The sequence below is a fragment of the Plecotus auritus genome, assembly GCF_963455305.1.
Source record: "Plecotus auritus genome assembly, chromosome: 9".
In the NCBI taxonomy this organism is placed as follows: domain Eukaryota; kingdom Metazoa; phylum Chordata; class Mammalia; order Chiroptera; family Vespertilionidae; genus Plecotus; species Plecotus auritus.
The window spans coordinates 21762296-21780028 of NC_137783.1; the positions used below are offsets into that span (position 1 = coordinate 21762296).

General features: G+C 39.9%; 2 protein-coding genes across 9 annotated transcripts in view; both read right to left on the bottom strand.

Moving 5' to 3' along the window:
- Positions 1-15005, bottom strand: part of R3HCC1L (R3H domain and coiled-coil containing 1 like) — a 68703-nt gene extending 53698 nt beyond the window's left edge. Inside the window, exons 1-3 of one of the 8 annotated variants that reach the window (XM_080688093.1) lie at positions 14450-14512; positions 8117-8169; positions 6142-6209 (exon numbers count right to left, since the gene is read on the bottom strand). The gene's annotated coding sequence lies outside the window, so the exon portion shown is untranslated. Of the gene's footprint in view, positions 1-889; positions 2611-6141; positions 6210-8116; positions 8170-13619 lie in introns of those variants that run through there. The other 7 variants (XM_080688094.1, XR_013961650.1, XM_080688088.1 and 4 more) reach the window with 7 other exon arrangements.
- Positions 892-2568, bottom strand: LOC308257797 (general transcription factor II-I repeat domain-containing protein 2B-like; the record flags this gene model as incomplete). The annotated part of the gene is made up of 1 exon (XM_080687865.1): positions 892-2568. The coding sequence occupies one exon, from the start codon at positions 2566-2568 to the stop codon at positions 892-894; it is 1677 nt and encodes a 558-aa protein (XP_080543991.1).
- Positions 15006-17733: the final 2728 nt, after the last annotated feature.

Genomic DNA, 17733 nt, shown 5'->3' on the forward strand with positions numbered 1-17733 from the left:
TCGTCCTGAGCACGGAAAGGTTGCTGGTTCAATTCCTGGTCATTGCAGGCTTGACCCCTGGTAGGGGGCATGCAGGAGGCAGCCTATCTATGTTTCACTCTCACATTGATGATTCTCTCTCTCTTCCCCTCTCCCTTCCTCTCTCTCTAAAAATCAATATTTTTTCTAAAAATATATGCATAAGTTGCCGAGAACCAATTCCAGCATGTAATAATTACATGAGTTTCATCAAAAGGTTGATGGGACTTGGGCTCAACAAGGGTGAGCCACATTATGTAATTTACCTGTTGGAAACGGCTAAACAGCACTTCCCCCAAACCTGAATACGATTGTTAACTGCCAGATAGCTCAGGGCATTTATTGCCTCCTGTTGGCCAAACACCTGAACAGCTGTAGGCTATTCCCCAAACTGATAATGCTTCTGTAGTCTACCCTTTGATACCTTACCCTTTGAAGTGTATTATCTCCACCTTGCCTTAGGATAAATCGTGTGAATAAAAGCAGGGTCCTAGACAAGGAGGAGAGTCTTCTAGCTCCTTCAGCTGAAGCTCCTCTGACCCCAATGCCTTTCAAAAATATCTTTCGTCTTTGGACTCCTTAATCATCTACGCGCAGCCCCTTTCTCCAGAATGCTGAACACTTTGTAAGGCTGGGAAAAGAACACCAACAATTATGACGCCCTAACAAGGGAAACCAACAGTAAGTATACTTAATTGACTTACCAAATAAGTGACATTTATTTTTTGAGTAATAAAACTCTATAACAGGGGTGGGGAACCTTTTTTCTGCCAAGGGCCATTTAGATATTTATAACATCATTCGCGGCCATACACAATTATCAACCTAAAAATTAGCCTGCTATATTTGGTCAAGCATTTCATTAACTCACCCCTAATGTGACGGCTGAAACTGCTTCTCTTGGGTGAGGCGTGTGATGTTAGCTGGTACTGATGAAGTTGCTACTCGCAACTGCTTTTCCAGGTTTGTGTAGATCAGTCTGGAGCGCAATCGACTCTTTGTTATTGTAAGTTTTGAAAAGAACTGCTCGCAGCAGTAAGTTGTTCCAAACACAGATGCATATTTCAATGCATGTCTCCTCAAAGTGGGAAATTCATTGTTACTTATGTAACGTTTATAGAACTCAAGCAGTGGGACATTGTTGTACCTAGCTCTCAGCCCATCATTGCTTTGCAGCTGAATGATTTCGTGTTGTAGGTTATCAGGCACATCAGCTGGTTCTACATTGAATGGTGTAGCAAAGATGTTCAATTCCATTTGTTTACTTTTCACGTCCTTGAATCTTTCATTAAATGCCTCAATTAGTTTTGCACATTCACTAGCATATTCAAGTGTTGTAGAAGGCTTTTGTCCTTCCAGAGTGGGGAAATGCATTGTGTTATTACTTTCCAGTTGCACTTTCCACAGCCTTAATTTAGCTTCAAATGATATCACCTTTGAAAGCAGAGTGCTGAGAAGCTGGTTGGGGCCTTGTAACTTGACGTTCAACTCTGAGAGGTAGTTGGTAATATCCACCATGAATGCTAGATCACACAGCCACTTGCTGTCAATGAGTTCCCTGACAGGTTTTCCCTTCATCTCCATGAACTGCCTGACTTCATCCCGCAGTTCATAAAACCTCATGAGCATGTTCCTGTGACTCAGCCACCGCACTTCACAATTATAAACAAGATCACCGTACTCAGAGTGAAGATCATTCAGTAACTCCTTAAACTGGCAGCTGTTAAACCCTCTGCTTTTGACAAAATTTATGCATGACACTACTGTTGACATTACACTGTTAAGCCGCAATGACTGTGCACAGAGACTTTCTTGGTGTATGATGCAGTGGCATATAATTAAATTACTTGGATCAAGACTAAGACGATTCAGTTCTTTCTTAACCAATGAAATTAACCCTTTTTGCGAGTCAACCATTGCTGGAGCTCCATCTGTAATAAGACCACTTAACTTTTCAAATGTTAGCTCAAATTTTTTCATTGATAAAACAAGTCTCTCAAACAAATCCTCACCTCTTGTAGTGCCACGCATGGCTTCCAGTGACAGCAGTTCCTCTCGCGTGTCAAACTCTGCAGTTATCCCACGAACAAAAATAGCCAGTTGGGCAGTATTTGTTATGTCCGTTGTCTCGTCACAAGCCAGAGAGAAAAATTGGAAATCTCCTGCAGAATTCTTCAATGTCGTTTCAATATCTTGTGCTAAATCAGTAATCCGATCTGAGACAGTTCTCCGAGACAAACTAACACTTTGAAACAATTTTACCTTGTCTGGTGCTAACAACTCTGCAGCAGCCACCATGCACTCTTTCACAAACTCTCCCTCTACATGAGGCCTCAGCTTCTTTGCTATTAGCTCGCTCACTACATAACTCGTCTGAATAACGTTGTCTCTGTCACAACGAGGCTTAGTGAAAGCAGCTTGTTGTAATTCCAAACTCCGCTGAAGAGCATTGATTTTATCCAGACGCATTTGGCCTCCCAATTCACTGAGTTTAGCATGTTTTGAGCTGTAATGACGCTCCAGACTGGCTTTTTCCATTACTGCTAACATATCGCCACAAACTAGGCACACAGGTTTGCCTTTGACTTCAATAAAAAAATAATCATTTGTCCATTTCTCTTGGAAAGATCGACGCTCTGCATCAACTTTTCTCTTCTTTGTAGTCGCCATTTGTAGGATGTCACACCACTTAAGTTTTAATAACTATCCAGTGTGTGTGTTGCCATAGACACTATTATTTTGCTTTAACTGCTGTTCTAATCCTGCATTTTGGATTTGGAACATATGCAATGTTCGTATCATCATATCATCAACACCTGAGGTCTTTTCTGTGTGCTGCTGTAATTTCATTAATCTTCATATGAGACTGTTTTGGGGAGGATTGTTGATTGTGGATAAAGGTTGGATTGGAGTTATTGTCTGTGTCAACAAAAAAATCGACAACATCGTCTTCAATCATCAGAGGCAAGATCCTCAACATTGTGAGGAATCATCTCATAGCATCTCATCTCATCATGACTGATCGCTATAGTTTCGTGTTAACACTGTCCCAAAGTGTACACTCCCAGCCTGCCTGGCACTGACTGTCCTCTGAGTCACCACAATACAGGCAGACAGGCTTAGGTCAGCAGACAAGAAGCTTTCATGTATTCCTCTGTGTCTTGTCTATCCCGTAATGGATGTTCCTTCGTTCCTTGCTTGTCCCTCAAAATTTACATTATTGCCCCAGCCTATCTGCTCAATGGTTAGAGCACTGGCCCATGGAATGAAGGGTCCAGGTTCGATTCCCAGTTAAGGACACTACCTGGGTTGCAGGCCTGATCCTGGCCCCAGTTGGGGGTGTATACAGGCGGCAACATATCAATGTGTCTCTCTCACAACAATGTTTCTCTCTCTCTATTCCCCCACTCCCTCTCTCTCTAACAAAACAAAACAAAAAAAATCAATGGGAAAAAAATATATCCTCTGGTGAGAATAAAAAATTTTTTTCATTATTATGATTCACTTAATATAAACGTATGTTGCTATAAAAAAGCTCCTAGATCTATTGAATTTCGAGTCCTGCCTGCAGTTGCCTTGGCAGGGCCAAACCAAATGATTTCAAGGGCCTTATTCGGCTCATGGGCTGGATGTTCCCCACCCCTGCTCTACAACAAATAGATAGACTCTGTCTGAAGAAAAATGGTACAAAAATTCCTTTCTGATAGACGCAGCAGCCTCACCTGGAAAATAATAATAATAAAAGTCATTTTTATTAAAATGTGTAATCATTTCTTTGACACTTGTCTGTGCACTTAACTTACATTATCTCATTTCATGAATACTAAGAGTTTAACCCAGAGATTTACCACAGATTGTGCAAGAAAAATACACACACGAAGTACTTTTTAGAAACTCATCAACAAAACAGAATAAAGAAATGTTATCTTTCATTCTCAGTCTTCTGAGAACTGGTCTGAGGGGGCAGAAACACCAATTAACTGACATTAAAAAAAAAAAGAAGAGTACAAAACAAAATAATACAAATGATCAAAAAGACATTCAACTTCCAGGGATTACTATAGTTCTTATAGGATGGCACATAGTGGATGCTCAGTAAGAATATGCTGAATGGAAATTTGAATAGATGGATAAAAAATAAGCATCATCAGTTAGCAAAGAAATAATAAATATGTTCTTTATTGTCCTTCAAACTGGAAAAGGTTTTTTAAAAAAGCAGTAAGATCCTGTTTTGGTGAATACAGACTGAAAAATTACATAGAATGAAAAATTATACACAACTTTAATGTCCATCTATATGGGCCAGAGTAAATAAATTATGGTACATCTATATCATGGAAAACAAAACAAACATTAAACAGAATAAAGTAGCTCTACAAATATTGACATAAAGATCTATAAAACATGTTAATAAGTTTTTTAAATGGCAAATTTAACGGGAAGTGTACAAAACCAATAAAAAGAAAATTTTAAAACATTCCTGTGACACAAATATAGATTTGAAATAGAAAGATATTCCTTGTTCTTAGATAGAAAACTCAACACAACTCAACATCATCCAGATGTCAGTTCTCTCTTCATTATTTTATGAATTTAACAAAATCCCAATAACAATCCTAATACATGCAAGCTTTTTTATGGCCACAGCTGCTACTGAAGTTCAACAGAAAAAACAAACATGTAAGAATAGCCAATAACACAGTAGAAATTTGAGAAGCTGGCCCTTGATATACTATAATTAAAACTGTGATAATGGTGCAGGAATAAAGACTGGTGCAAAAGAACAGAAAGTCCAGAAATAAATTCAATGGAAACTTAACATATGATAAAGGTGGCATCTCAAAACACAAGGGCAAAATTGTACTTTTTAAAGAAAACATGCTGGGACAACAAATTAACATTTGTAAAACATTATAAGTCCACACAATATTCATTTAAAAAAACTCCAAATGAATCGGAGATCCAAACATAACTAAAATCATACAAGTAACTAGAGGAAAATGTGTAAATTCCTTTTTACCCTGGGTAAAGAAGAAGGTTTCCTAAATATTATCCAAAATTCTGATGCAATGAAAAATTGGACTACATAAAAGTCTAAACAAATACATACATACACCCTAAACAAACAAAAGACAACTGGCAAACTGTAACATATATCATTTATAAAGAGCTAATTTCCCTAACGTATTTTTTTTATTCTTAAAAATTGAGGGAGGGAAAAAAAACAAAAACCTGATAGAAAAGTGAATAGAAAGATATAAGAGCCCTGGCCAGTGCGTCTCAGTGGCTAGAGCATCGGCCCGCACACCAAAGGGTCTCGAGTTCCATTCCCAGTCCAGGGCACATACCTCGGTTGTAGGTTTGATCCCAGGCCCCCAAGGGAGGCAACCAATTGATAATTGATGTGTCTCTCTCATATCAATGTCTCCCCACCCTCCAAAGATCAATGGAAAAAATATCCTCGGGTGAGGATTAACCAAAAAAGACACAAGACAATTCACACAAAAAAAGATATTAAGATGACCTTTATGCATATGGAAAGACGTTCAAACTCACTAATAAGAGAAGTGAATATTAAAACTATATGGAGATACCATTTCTTACCTATAAGGTTAACAAAAATTAAAAGGTATAAAATAACACATTCTGATTGATGGTAATGTTGTGGGGAAACTAACACTCTCATACATTACTAATGGGAATTCAAATTTGTACAACCCCCACAGCAAGAGATCTGGCAATATTTTAAAACTATAAATGCTTTTAAACTTTTGACCCAATCATCCCATTTTAGGAATTTACCCAAACATACACTTCCACATATGAAAAGATATATATGGACAAGGTTAGTCACTGCAGCACTGTGTGTAAATGCAAAATATTGGAAAAAGCATAAGAGAATGGTTAACATCCTCACAATAGAGTACTATGCAACTGTAGGAGGAAGGAAAAGACAAGGGAGAAAAGAAGGGAGGAGAGTGAACTCTATAAATTGATGTTGAATGGATTTCAAAATAACAATGAATGTGTTAGGTGAAAAATGCAAAGTACAAAAGAGTATCTATCTATACTAGTACTATGGTTCCTTTTGTGTAAAAAAGAAGAGAAAATAAGAAAATATACCTGTATCTCCTCATTCATGGGAGGAAAACACATAGGAAGGATAATTCAAGAATGATGATATTGGTTACCTATAAGGAAAGTAGGTGGAAACAGGGTAGAAAAGAAAAGATTTAAAAAAAAGGGTGACACTGCTCTAAGTATATATTTTTTATACAATTCTGACTTTTGGAAGAATATTAATGTTTCACATACTCAAAAATAAATAAGATCCATTAGGATGAAGAGAAAAACTTAAAATGCAAATAGAACTGAACTGTATTTCAAATGACTAAGATAACCATGCAAGTGAAGGAATAATATTGGGGAGAGAAAATTAATCCAAGTAACTTTTGAACATGGTTTTTATATCAATAATGTCCAAAAGTAACATAATAGGAGCCACATAAATAATTTAATATTTTCTAGTGGCCGCATTTAAGTAAAAGTAGGTAAAACTTTATTAATATATTTTATTTTACCTGATATAGCTTAAACATGTCAATATATAAACAATATGAAGACATTGTTAAAATATTAATTCCTTATTTCATACTAAGTTTTCAAAATCCAGTTTATATTTTACACTATCACACATTTCAATTTATGTGGTTAGTGGCTACCCTATTGGGCAGTGGAGATTTACTAGTAGACTAAATGGTTATGCTTTAGATTTATGCTAAAGGAAAAAACTATCAACAAATATTGAACTGCCCTGGCCGGTTTGGCTCAGTGGATGGAGTGTCGGCCTGCGGACTGAAGGGTCCCAGGTTCGATTCCAGTCAGGGGCATGTACCTTGGTTGCGGGCACATCCCCAGTGGGAGGTGTGCAGGAGACAGCTGATTGATATTTATCTCTCATCGATGTTTCTAACTCTCTGTCCCTCTCCCTTCCTCTCTGTGAGAAAATCAATGGAATATATTTTAAAAAATATATTGAACTCTACTTACTAGGTGTATTTCATACCTTTTTTGACTTCAGAGAGGAAGGGAGAAGGAGAGAGAGATGGAACATTAATGATGAGAGTCATTGATCAACTGCCTTCTGCATGCCCCACACCAGGGACCCGACCCACAGCCTGGGCATGTGCCCTGACCGGGAATCGAAAAGTGACCTCCTGGTTCACAGGTTGATGCTCAAACACTGAGCCACGCCAGCCAGGCTACTAGGTGTCTTTTAAATAGTGGTATGAGCTAGCAATTCTTAACCTATTTTCTGACATTCTAGAATTGAGCCAATAAGTAAAAAAATGAATGGGGCTAGGTATCTGTTAAGAGGAGGAGTTATAAAGATAAAATGAAGGCAAGAATAAATTCTGTAGTGTTGGATTAGAATCAGTGGTGTAGTCACAAACACACATATTCATATATCATATGTATATATCTCCCAGATGCCTACTAAGAGGGCCTAGAAGTAATGACACACAGCAGCAATGAGGACATCTAGAATCCAGGTCCTGGCTTACAATGCCATTCTCTAGTCAAAGCAACCAGAGATCCCTGAAAAAATAACTCATTCTAAGGCTTGGGCTGGGAAAGTCTGAGATGGGCCTAGAACATCTTGTTGTGGTAGAAAGTAAAAAATTGTTAAAATAACAAGAGCAATCCGAAAGGAGACAGATCAATTTAGGGGTTCCCACTGGCCAAATCAGGGACAGCATCAAAATAATGAAATAAAGTAGTATTATAAATAAGCATAGGAAAATGATGGAATTAAAAAATCATCATTTAGAAACCATCACGAAAATGATTCAGACAGAAATCACTAATAGATATTAAAATTAGTGAGTAAAAGTTCAATAAGTAACAGAATATATTTATAGTCTCAAGTATTTTGTCAAAGATACTTCAAAATTACAAAATGTGAATGTAGTTAATTCCATTAAAAATGACTAAATGGTATATTTTATGTTATATATATTTTATCACCAAAAAAAAAAAAAAAAACTATGAAAGAAAAAAACAGTAACTTCACACTAGAAAACCTAGCAGACATTACCTTAATGAAGTCATAACATTACTTCTGTGGTACTCCTGCCAGAAATGGATAACCTGAATCCAATCATGAGAAAATATCAGATAAACCCAAATTAGAGGCATTCTACAAAATAACTGGTCTGCAGTCTTCAACAATGTCAATGTCATGAAAGAACAAAGAAAGACTGAAGAAATGCTAGAGATTAAAGGAAACTAAAGAGCTATGACAACTGAATGCACTTCATGATCTAAAATTTTCTTTTGCTATAAAAATACATTATTGGAACAATGGGTGAAATTTGAACAAGTCTATAGATTACACGGTAATATTAAATCAGTGTTAATTTTGTGGTTTTGACAACTGCACTGTGGTTACATAAAAGAATGTCCTTGTTTTTAGAAAACGCACTCTCAAATATTTAGGTATACAAGGGAATAGTTCTATACCTTAGCCTCAAACAGTTCAAGATACACACATACACACACACACACACACACACACACACACACGAAAGAGACAGAAAGTGTTAACATCTGAGGTACTTGGGTAAATTTTTTGCACATTTTGTAGTCTGCAATAATGTCAACATAAATTAAACAGGAAAAAAGAGGTGTTAAGCACGGTATTTGGCACGTAATCTGCATAAATGATAGCTGTTAGATGTTGTTAATGAGAATATTATCTCTGGATTCTGCCCCAAAAAATCCTCAACTCAAGACATACACTTTTATGGTGGGAAATAACTTGAAACAGCCCAACTGCAAGCCAATTATTAACATTACATATATTCTTCTCTAAGAGGCAAATTACATATTAAGGAGTGCAACAAATCTTTTGCCCATATTTCTGCCTCTACACCAAGTAAAATGGCTATGAACTATGAGCCATTTGACTATTCCAGAAAACCATACCATCATATTCACAGGTTAACCTGTTACTTGGGAACCTTACTAGATACCAGAACCTGCTGTTTCCAACAGTGCATCTCTTCTTCCATATTTTCAGCCCTCGTCAGAAACCAACTGTGTTTGACGTTAAAAAAAGATACAGGAAGGACAACAAATATTTATAAAACTGAAGAGTGAATTTGAAGAATGGAAAACTATACAGAAGGCTAGCAAAAGACGGTGAAAAATGCACACCATGAACTGGGAGCAACTGGCCCATGTTTTATTGAGGAGAAAATCCTCTCCAAATTCAGTCTTACTGCTGCTGAGCAACACCCTATAACTTCTCTTCTATCTAAAGCTCTGACAACTGGAATTTCTCTGTAATTCAATAAGCTCTTTGGAGTTACCCAGGCTTCGTCCATCCTGCCGGGCACATCAGTGGAGAACTCTGTTTTCCCCACTAAGAGTACATTTTGTGGTTGATGGCATAGGAGTAGGGTTCTCTTTCAAGACATGAATAGTCTAGTTCCATTTCTTCTCATTTTTCCAATGAGTGGGAAGTCTGCAACAAATACATTTCAACAGCTAAAAGTAATGTCTAAATTATAGTTCAGGCTAGTGGTTTTCAATGTCATCCTGCAAGTCACCAGTTTTATACATAATGTGAGGGCTAGTCCTATATTTCTACAGGTTTGTAATTAAAAATATATACTTTTACTTTCAGTATTCGCTCATTTACTTCTATTATGTCTAATGAGCGCATGAATGCCGAATCAACCACATAGCAGTCTTATTCATTCTGGTGAGATATTTTGTGAATGGTTAGTTAATAGGAGCTAATGAGGACAGGGTCACAGTTTCAAACATGTTGGCCAATTAGCTTTGCTGTGTTTCAGGGTTCCATGGTCATGATCAACAACCTTAACCTTGGCTGAGGGAAGAAAAATACACTGATCAAGTAAAGCACTGAGGGAATGGATATAGATGTATCACCAAAATTCATAACTATCCGAAAAATACAATAAAAACTGAAAATAGTAACACCACCATCTATCTAAGCCTGGCTAGATGTAGAGTTCAAACAATGTCTAAATTTTTCAGTCATGCAGGTTGGTATTATTATCCGTTTTACAGATCATGAGAAAATGAACTCAGAATGATTATAGGAACCAAAGTCACAAAATAGTAAACAGCAGAGCCTAGCTTCAAACCTTGATCAGTCTGACTCCAAAACTTATGTTATTTCCACAATACCATACTGTCTCTCCAGAGCATGCCTTAGGGACATAGGACAATCCACAAAATGTTCTTATTCAGAACTATTCAGCACAGTCATCACTAACTGAGCTTCACTATGTACACTTAGATGCTTTAACTGAGAATGTGTCTACCTTCCAAAAACTTCTTTTAAGTAAAAGAAGAGTCAAAAAAATATTTAAAACACAAAAGAAAAACACATTACAGCACACAAAGTAGATTTTAATTAAAGTGATCACTTACATATTTGTATACAAATCTGGAGTGAAAAAATATCTTGCTGATTCATGAATAAGAATGAAAGTGACAAAGCAGAGCCAGGGAATATCACATCAAAAAAGAGAGTAAGAAAACATTTCCTAAACATCTGAGTCTACTAACATCTTGCAGTCAACAGGATGAAAAAAGAATTTAAAATAAACATTTCATTTCTTAACCATAAGACTCTGCTTTGACCAACAAGTCAGTTTTCCCTATTAGGTTTTTCTCCTAGTATCTCTAAATTCTCACTCCTTGCAAATACACACAAACCAATGCCACCATCAGCCTCAGTCACCAAGAATTTCCGCCTTCAAAAAATGAAGTCACCCCTGAATGGATAAAAAGCAAACCCAAAACCAAGACCTCATTTCAGGTCGAAAGACACAAACAGACTGAAAGTAAAAGGATGTAAAAAAATAATTCATTAAAATGGAAACAAACAAACAAACAAAAGCTGGGAAGAAGTAATTATATCAGACAAATTAGACTTTAAAACGGGTGGAGAACATTCAGTCCACGGGCCTTATTCTAAGGCCCATAAAATCATTTGGTCTGGCTCTGCCAAGGCATCAGGGGTGAATTAATTAAATGTTTGACCAAATATAGCAGGCTAATTTTTAAGTTGATAATTTTGTATGGCCCCAGAATGATGTTATAAATATCCAGATGGCCCTTGGCAGAAAAAAGGTTTCCCACCCTGCTTTAAAACAAAGGCTATAATAAGAGACAAATGAGGACCCAGCAATTCCACTTCTGGGCACTTATCTGAAAACAAAACTCTAACTCAAAAAGATATATGCACCTCTATGTTCACTGCAGCATTACTTACAATAACCATGATATGGAAGCAACCTAGGTGTTCATCAATAGATAAATGGATAAAGAAGTGGATACACACAGACACAGGAATATTATTCAGCCATGAAAAAGAATGAAATCTTGCCATTTGCCAAAACATGTACAGACCTAGAGGGTGTTATGCTAAGTGAAATAAGTCAAAGAAAGACAAAAACTGTATCATTTCACTTACCGGTATATGTGGAAACTAAAAAACTAAACAAATGAACAGACTCATAGGTAGAGAAAAACTGATAATTGCCAAAGGGGTGAGGGGATGGGCAAAAAGATATAGAAGATTAAGAGATACAAACTTGTAGTTATAACATAAATAAGTCAAGGGGAAGAAAAGTTGTCAATAACATCACAAAACTTTGTATGACAGATGGTTACTGGACTTTTCCTGGTGATCACCTTGTAAGGTATATAAATGTCAAAACATTATGTTGTATGTCAACTAATATAATATTGTATGTCAACTATAATTTTAAAAAGCTTTACATTCAAAAAAGAAAAAATGATGTCAACAGTCTTCAGGACCCTAAAGATGAACTTTTAAAGTCAATTAGTCTGGCTTAAAAAAAAAAAAGTTGGGGAGGAAGGCAAGACAAAAAAATGCTCTTATACTAGTAAAAGTCTGTCCTAGTCAATTAATGGTCAACATCTAAGTCGTACACAGATCATTGTTCTGCTAAAATCTACTAGGTGCAGACAGAAAACTACATTCTTACTACGGGTTATAAATGAACATCACATCCCAAAAATCTTTTCACAAGAGCATTTTGGAAACCTCCAAAAGAGAAAAGCAGCATAATATAATCTATACTAATAAAAGGGTAATATGCTAATTAGACTGGATAGACCGGACATCTTCTGGACGTCCTTCCAGATGTCCTACCGGACAAAGCCGCAGTGGCTGTGAGGGCCGAGGAGGGCCGGCAGCTGCAGTGGCCAGCAGTGGCAGCAGCAGCAGGGTGATGGGGGTGGTGCCTTCCCCTGATCGGCCTGGTGGCCTCCTTCAGAGGGAGGCCAGACTGTGGCTTAGCAGTCAATAGGACATCCCCTGAGGGCTCCCAGACTGTGAGAGGGGGCAGGCCAGGCTGAGGGTCCGTTTCCCCCACCCCTGCACAAATTTTTGTGCACCAGGCCTCTAGTCTTTACATAAAATGCAACTGCTTAAAAAAAACATACCTGCAATCTGAGAACTTGGTTACAGTATTTTAAGTTTATGGGTTAAGGATAGCTATCCTCACTTTAAAAATAAAAAAAAGGGATCTCAAGAAAATACTAAAGTTATGTTTTATCATCATCATTGTCATCAGTTACAATAGCAAAAGAATGAGCACTTACTCCAGGCACTACTAAGCTCTTTATATTCATATCTCATTTAATGTTTATAGACACCTTGCGAGGTAAACGCTATTACTAGTATCTCCATTTTAGAGACTGGTAAACAATCTTAGAGATCAATTTGCCAAAAGTCATAAATATAAGTCACAACATCAGGACCTGAACTCAAATTGGTTCGACTTTGTACATTCAACTAATTCCCTGCACTGCCAACCTCTTTGTTTTTCTGAACCACGTTCAAATAGTTTTCAACCAATTACTTCAGAATAAATACAAGTTAAGGTTACCTAACTACTACTGCTCCAAGCCCATAAAAATTTTATTATAAAATCCCCATTCTCTAAAAGGGGAAGAAAACTGAGACCAAAAGCCACCTGCTTCGAGTCTCAGAGCTTAACTGCCAGAAAAAGAAACAAATTAGAATATTGGCTGTTTACATTCTGAATTCTAACTCTGAGGAAAAACAGGCGCCCGGCACATGTACCTAGGATAGGTGAACATAACCCTCTCACGTGAGCTGGTATGCTCCCCAGGTCACGGGGCTTGTGTAAGGATCAGAGCGGGCTTAGCACTGGTAGTCTCTGAAAGCGGGGAGAAAGACACAAGACCTGCTGAAGACACCTGCACCTGAGACACTTGTACCTGAAATAATGTTACAACAGAACAAGGCGGGGAGACAGGTGTGTCTGTGTTGGGGGGAGGGAAGTGTCCAAATTCTGATGGACCTTAAAATCCAGACTCCACAGGTGACCGACAGGGCCCTGAAACCACCTCTTGCCCGGGAACATGGCATAAGCACATCTGTACGGCTCATCTTCATTTCTAAAGGCACTTGCCACCTGTTTATTAACTCAGTTCATCTTCATCAACAGCATGACCAAGTTCAAGTTTAGGAAAAAACACGAATGTGACTTTAAAATGCAACTGACCTGAACTTACGACGGAAGGCTACGGTCATGTGTGAAACAGGCTTCCTCACACTGGAAGGCGGGCAGGCCAAAGACTATTGTCCCCGTTTTCCACAGAGGGAAGCCGAGCCGAGGCTGCGGGAAACGGGCTACAAAAGACCACAGGCCCAGCAAGAGGAAGACCTAGACTCCTCCCCAGGACCTCGGACTCCACATCCTGGGATTCCTCCCTTACGCAACTCCGAGAGGTGGCTTTACTCAGAAGGAAAACTAGTGATCCGACACTGGGTGTCCCGAGGGCCTCCCAAGAGAACCAGGAAGTGCCTCCTCCCGCACCGACTGCTCACTCCCAGCCCATAGCCCACGGCTCCCGGGCAGCAGAGGGAGTGGACTCACTCCAAAGGCTCGCACCCCGGAAACCACTCACAGCCCGGGGTCCTCTCCGGACGGCCTCTGCGGCCCACAGCCCCGGACCCCCGAGTCGCCACGGACCCACTCAGTACCTGTTGAAACCCAGAAAAGAACGCCCCCTCTACAGGGAGTTTTGGGGGGAGGGCCCTCAGCGGGCACACAGCCCCAAGCAGAGCAAAAGGGCCTCGGTAGGACGGTAGGATCCCCCGCAACCCAAGTCCCTCAGGGGTCGAAGGGCGGGAGCTGCCCAGTAACCTCCGCCCCAGGCGGGGTCCCGCCCTGCGTGTCACGTGAGAAAAAATACCGGTAGCAAACTAAAGAAAAAGGAACTCCCGTCCCAGGTGTGAGGGGAGAAGGGAACGCCACGAGCCCCAGCTCAGGGTGTAGAGGGAAGGAGGGACAGGGGGAGGGAGGGATAGGGACTCGGGGCAGCTCGTTACCGGGCGCGCCGTCGTTCTCCGCTTCCGCCGCCTCCTCGAAGCTCTGGCTCTTCCGTCGGCGCCTCGGGGGCGAGCGCCAGGCCTCGACTCCGCCCCGCAGCGCCGAAAGGCCTTCTGGGGGCTGTAGTCCGGGGCCGGCTGCTGCCACGGGTCACGTGAGGGGAGGGGCTAGCAAAATGATGAGGTGGGGAAGGTGCTTACGCTCAGCTCTTACCCCTTCCCCTCCGCTACAAATGTACTCTAATCTCTTCACATCCCACTCAATCATACCATCCCTCCTCTGCACAGCCAGGTTTCTTGAAAAATGTAGTCTAAATTCGCTGTCTCCGTTTCCTCCTTCGTCCTCTGCTTCCACAGAAAATGCCCTTGTTGCCTTCAGTGCCTTGTTGCCAAATTCATCGGAGATAGTTTCAGGTCCTTTAACTTAAGCGTTAGGCACCATTTGACGCTGTTGGACATTCTTTTTCACTTATTTTCTGACACTAGTCAGGTTTTCCTTCTTCCGCTCAGGCTCCAAGAATTGTTTTTCTAACCCACCTCAGACATTAGTGTTCTCCAGAGTTCTTGGTATTGCTCTGGGGGAGGAGAGGCTCCTGCCCCTCCTCTCTGGAGTTTGTTGTTTGTATTCCCAACTTCATAGACTGACGCCCTCCTCATCCATGTCCCACAGACATTTCAAAAGTGAAACTCCAACCTTCAACCTAGATTCCTCCCTCTCTCACTTCCTCTACCACCTATGCCCAAATAGTCACCAAATCTATCTCCCAAGTATCCCTTGACACCCTTCCCTCTTCACACCCACTGCCCGTGATTTGACTCAGACCTGCATTATTTCTTACTTGATTACTCATGGTCTTCCCCACTAGTCTCAGTTCTCAGCACTTCTATCCAATCTTCCCTACTACCATGAAGCCCATATAAGCAAAGGAAAATTTTACTCTTGTCACCTTTTGGGTAAAATCTTTTGAAGGATCCACTTGATTAAGTTTGGAGAAGGGAAACAGGGGTGAATCCTTTGGGGTGGCTTTTGCAACTATGGAAGTCAGCCCTACTATTTCCCACCCCCCATATTGTGGTTGGAAGGTTCAGAGAAAGATTATAGCACACCCTATTGTGAGGAATTTTTTTTTCAAAAATTCCCCAGATGATTCAATTATTCAACAAGGTTGTATTTTTGCTGCTTAAAAACAGCAAGCAAGGCAGTCCCTGCCCTTGTGGAGTTTACAGTCTCTTGGAAGAGACAGATATTAATCAAATGACTCCATACCAAAAATGAGACCCAGCAATAACAACAAAAACTCACAATTACCAGCTGTGGTAAGAATTATATAGGAAGAGTAAGCAGTCTCTTTCCCTCTTTCTCTGCCCAGGCTGGGAATCGGTTTATGTTCCTCAGCCTATCAACATAGCCTGCCAGGAGCTAATCTCCTTCCACTCCCACCCTTATACATCTAGATTTACCAAACTGCTGTATTGCATTCACTCTCTCACTTTAGCACAAGCTGTCCCTCTGTTTGGAAAACCCTTCCCTTTCTCCCGTGATTAAGTATACTCTATATCATTCTCCTCTGTTGGATTCAAAGCAAACCCAGTAGAACACCTGCCATATAGAAGGATTGGACTGAGTCAGGTGATAACTCCCAGCCCAGCAAAAGTGAGCTGAGTAGGGGAGTCAAGAACGGTTGAATTTGGGCTACTGAGAACAGGGTTACATTAGCCAGTTTAAGTGGTATAGGGCGTGAGCCAACACACCCATCATCCAAAACACGGATCAAGTATTACCTCCTCCAGGAAGTCTTTGCTGAGCTCCCCCAGGATGAACTATTGCCTCTTTCCTGGGTACTCATTGGACCCATGCTGACCTTTCTCTCATTGATATGCCAGAGCCAGCTCGTATCAACTTTGAAAAGCCAATTTAAGCTCTCAGGAATTTTGCAATTCAGTTCTTAAACCTTTGGTGGCTTGAAATCAGCTGTGATGGGATTATTCATACCACCATGGAAATCAGCAAATGACAAATTAGGGCTTTTTTTTTTTTGAGTGTCAGTTTGCCAGGGCACCACTGGCTTTGTCATAACACACATCTCTTCATTGTACTGTAGTAATGAATCCCCTATTAGATGAATTCCTTACAACAACTTAATTTAGCAAATATTTATTGATATTAATTACTATGTGCCAGAGACTAGCAAGATGCTTAAGAGTTATACAGTGGAGTACAAACAAGCATAGTTCTTAGTGTTATGGAGCTTACAATCTAGCAGATAAGACAGAAAATAAACAGAGAACTCTATACGTACAAATTCAGCCTGGCTGCTTTGTGATAGAACATCCTGGCAATGAGTGGTGATTGACTACTTTAACAAGGTGGTCCAGGAAGCTCTCTGAGGCAGTGATCTTTCCACTGAGCAACAAAGGATGAGAAAGAGATAGTCAAGAGGAGAACCAGGGGGTAAGTGTTCTAGCCAAATGGATCAGACTATACAAAGAAAGAGCTAGGTTGTTTGAAGGACAGAATGGTCAGTTTTGCTGGCATGGTGTGATCATTAAATTTATGTGGTGTCCACCTGACTGGGCCACAGCATGCCCAGATTAAACATTATTTCTGGGTGTGTCTTTGGGGATGTTTGCAGATGGAATTGTCTTTGGAATTGGTGGAATCAGTAAAGTAGTTGACCCTTGAACAAACATAAGGATTAGGGGAGCCAATCACTGTAAAATGGAAAATCCATGTATAGCTTTTGACTCATCCACAGTCGTCTCACAATCATCTCCCTCATAATCTATGGGAGATTGGTTGCAGAATATCCCGAGAATACCAAAATCTATCGGTGCCTAAGTCCCTTATATAAAATGGCATAGAATAATGCACAGTCAGCCCCACTTCCTGTGGATTCCCAACCATGGATCAAAAATACTGTTTTAGATCCTTGGTGGTTGGTTGAATCTGCAGAATGAAACCCGGGAATAAGGAGAGCTGAATCTATGTTTATTTTTTAAAAATCCAAGTATAAGTGGACCAGTGCAGTTCAAACCCATATTGTTCAAGAGTCAACTGTAGGTTGCTCCCCTCTCTGATATGAGTGGGCTTCATTCAATCCACTGAGGGCCTGAATAGAATAAAAATCAGGAAAAGGGAGAATTCAATCCCTCCTTGATTGTGTATATGAGCTGGGACATTTGTCTGTTAGTCTTCACCTATCCTTGACCTGAGATTTATCCCATTGGTTCCCCTGGTTCTCAGGCCTTCAAACTCAGACTAGAATTACACCGCTGGCTTTCCT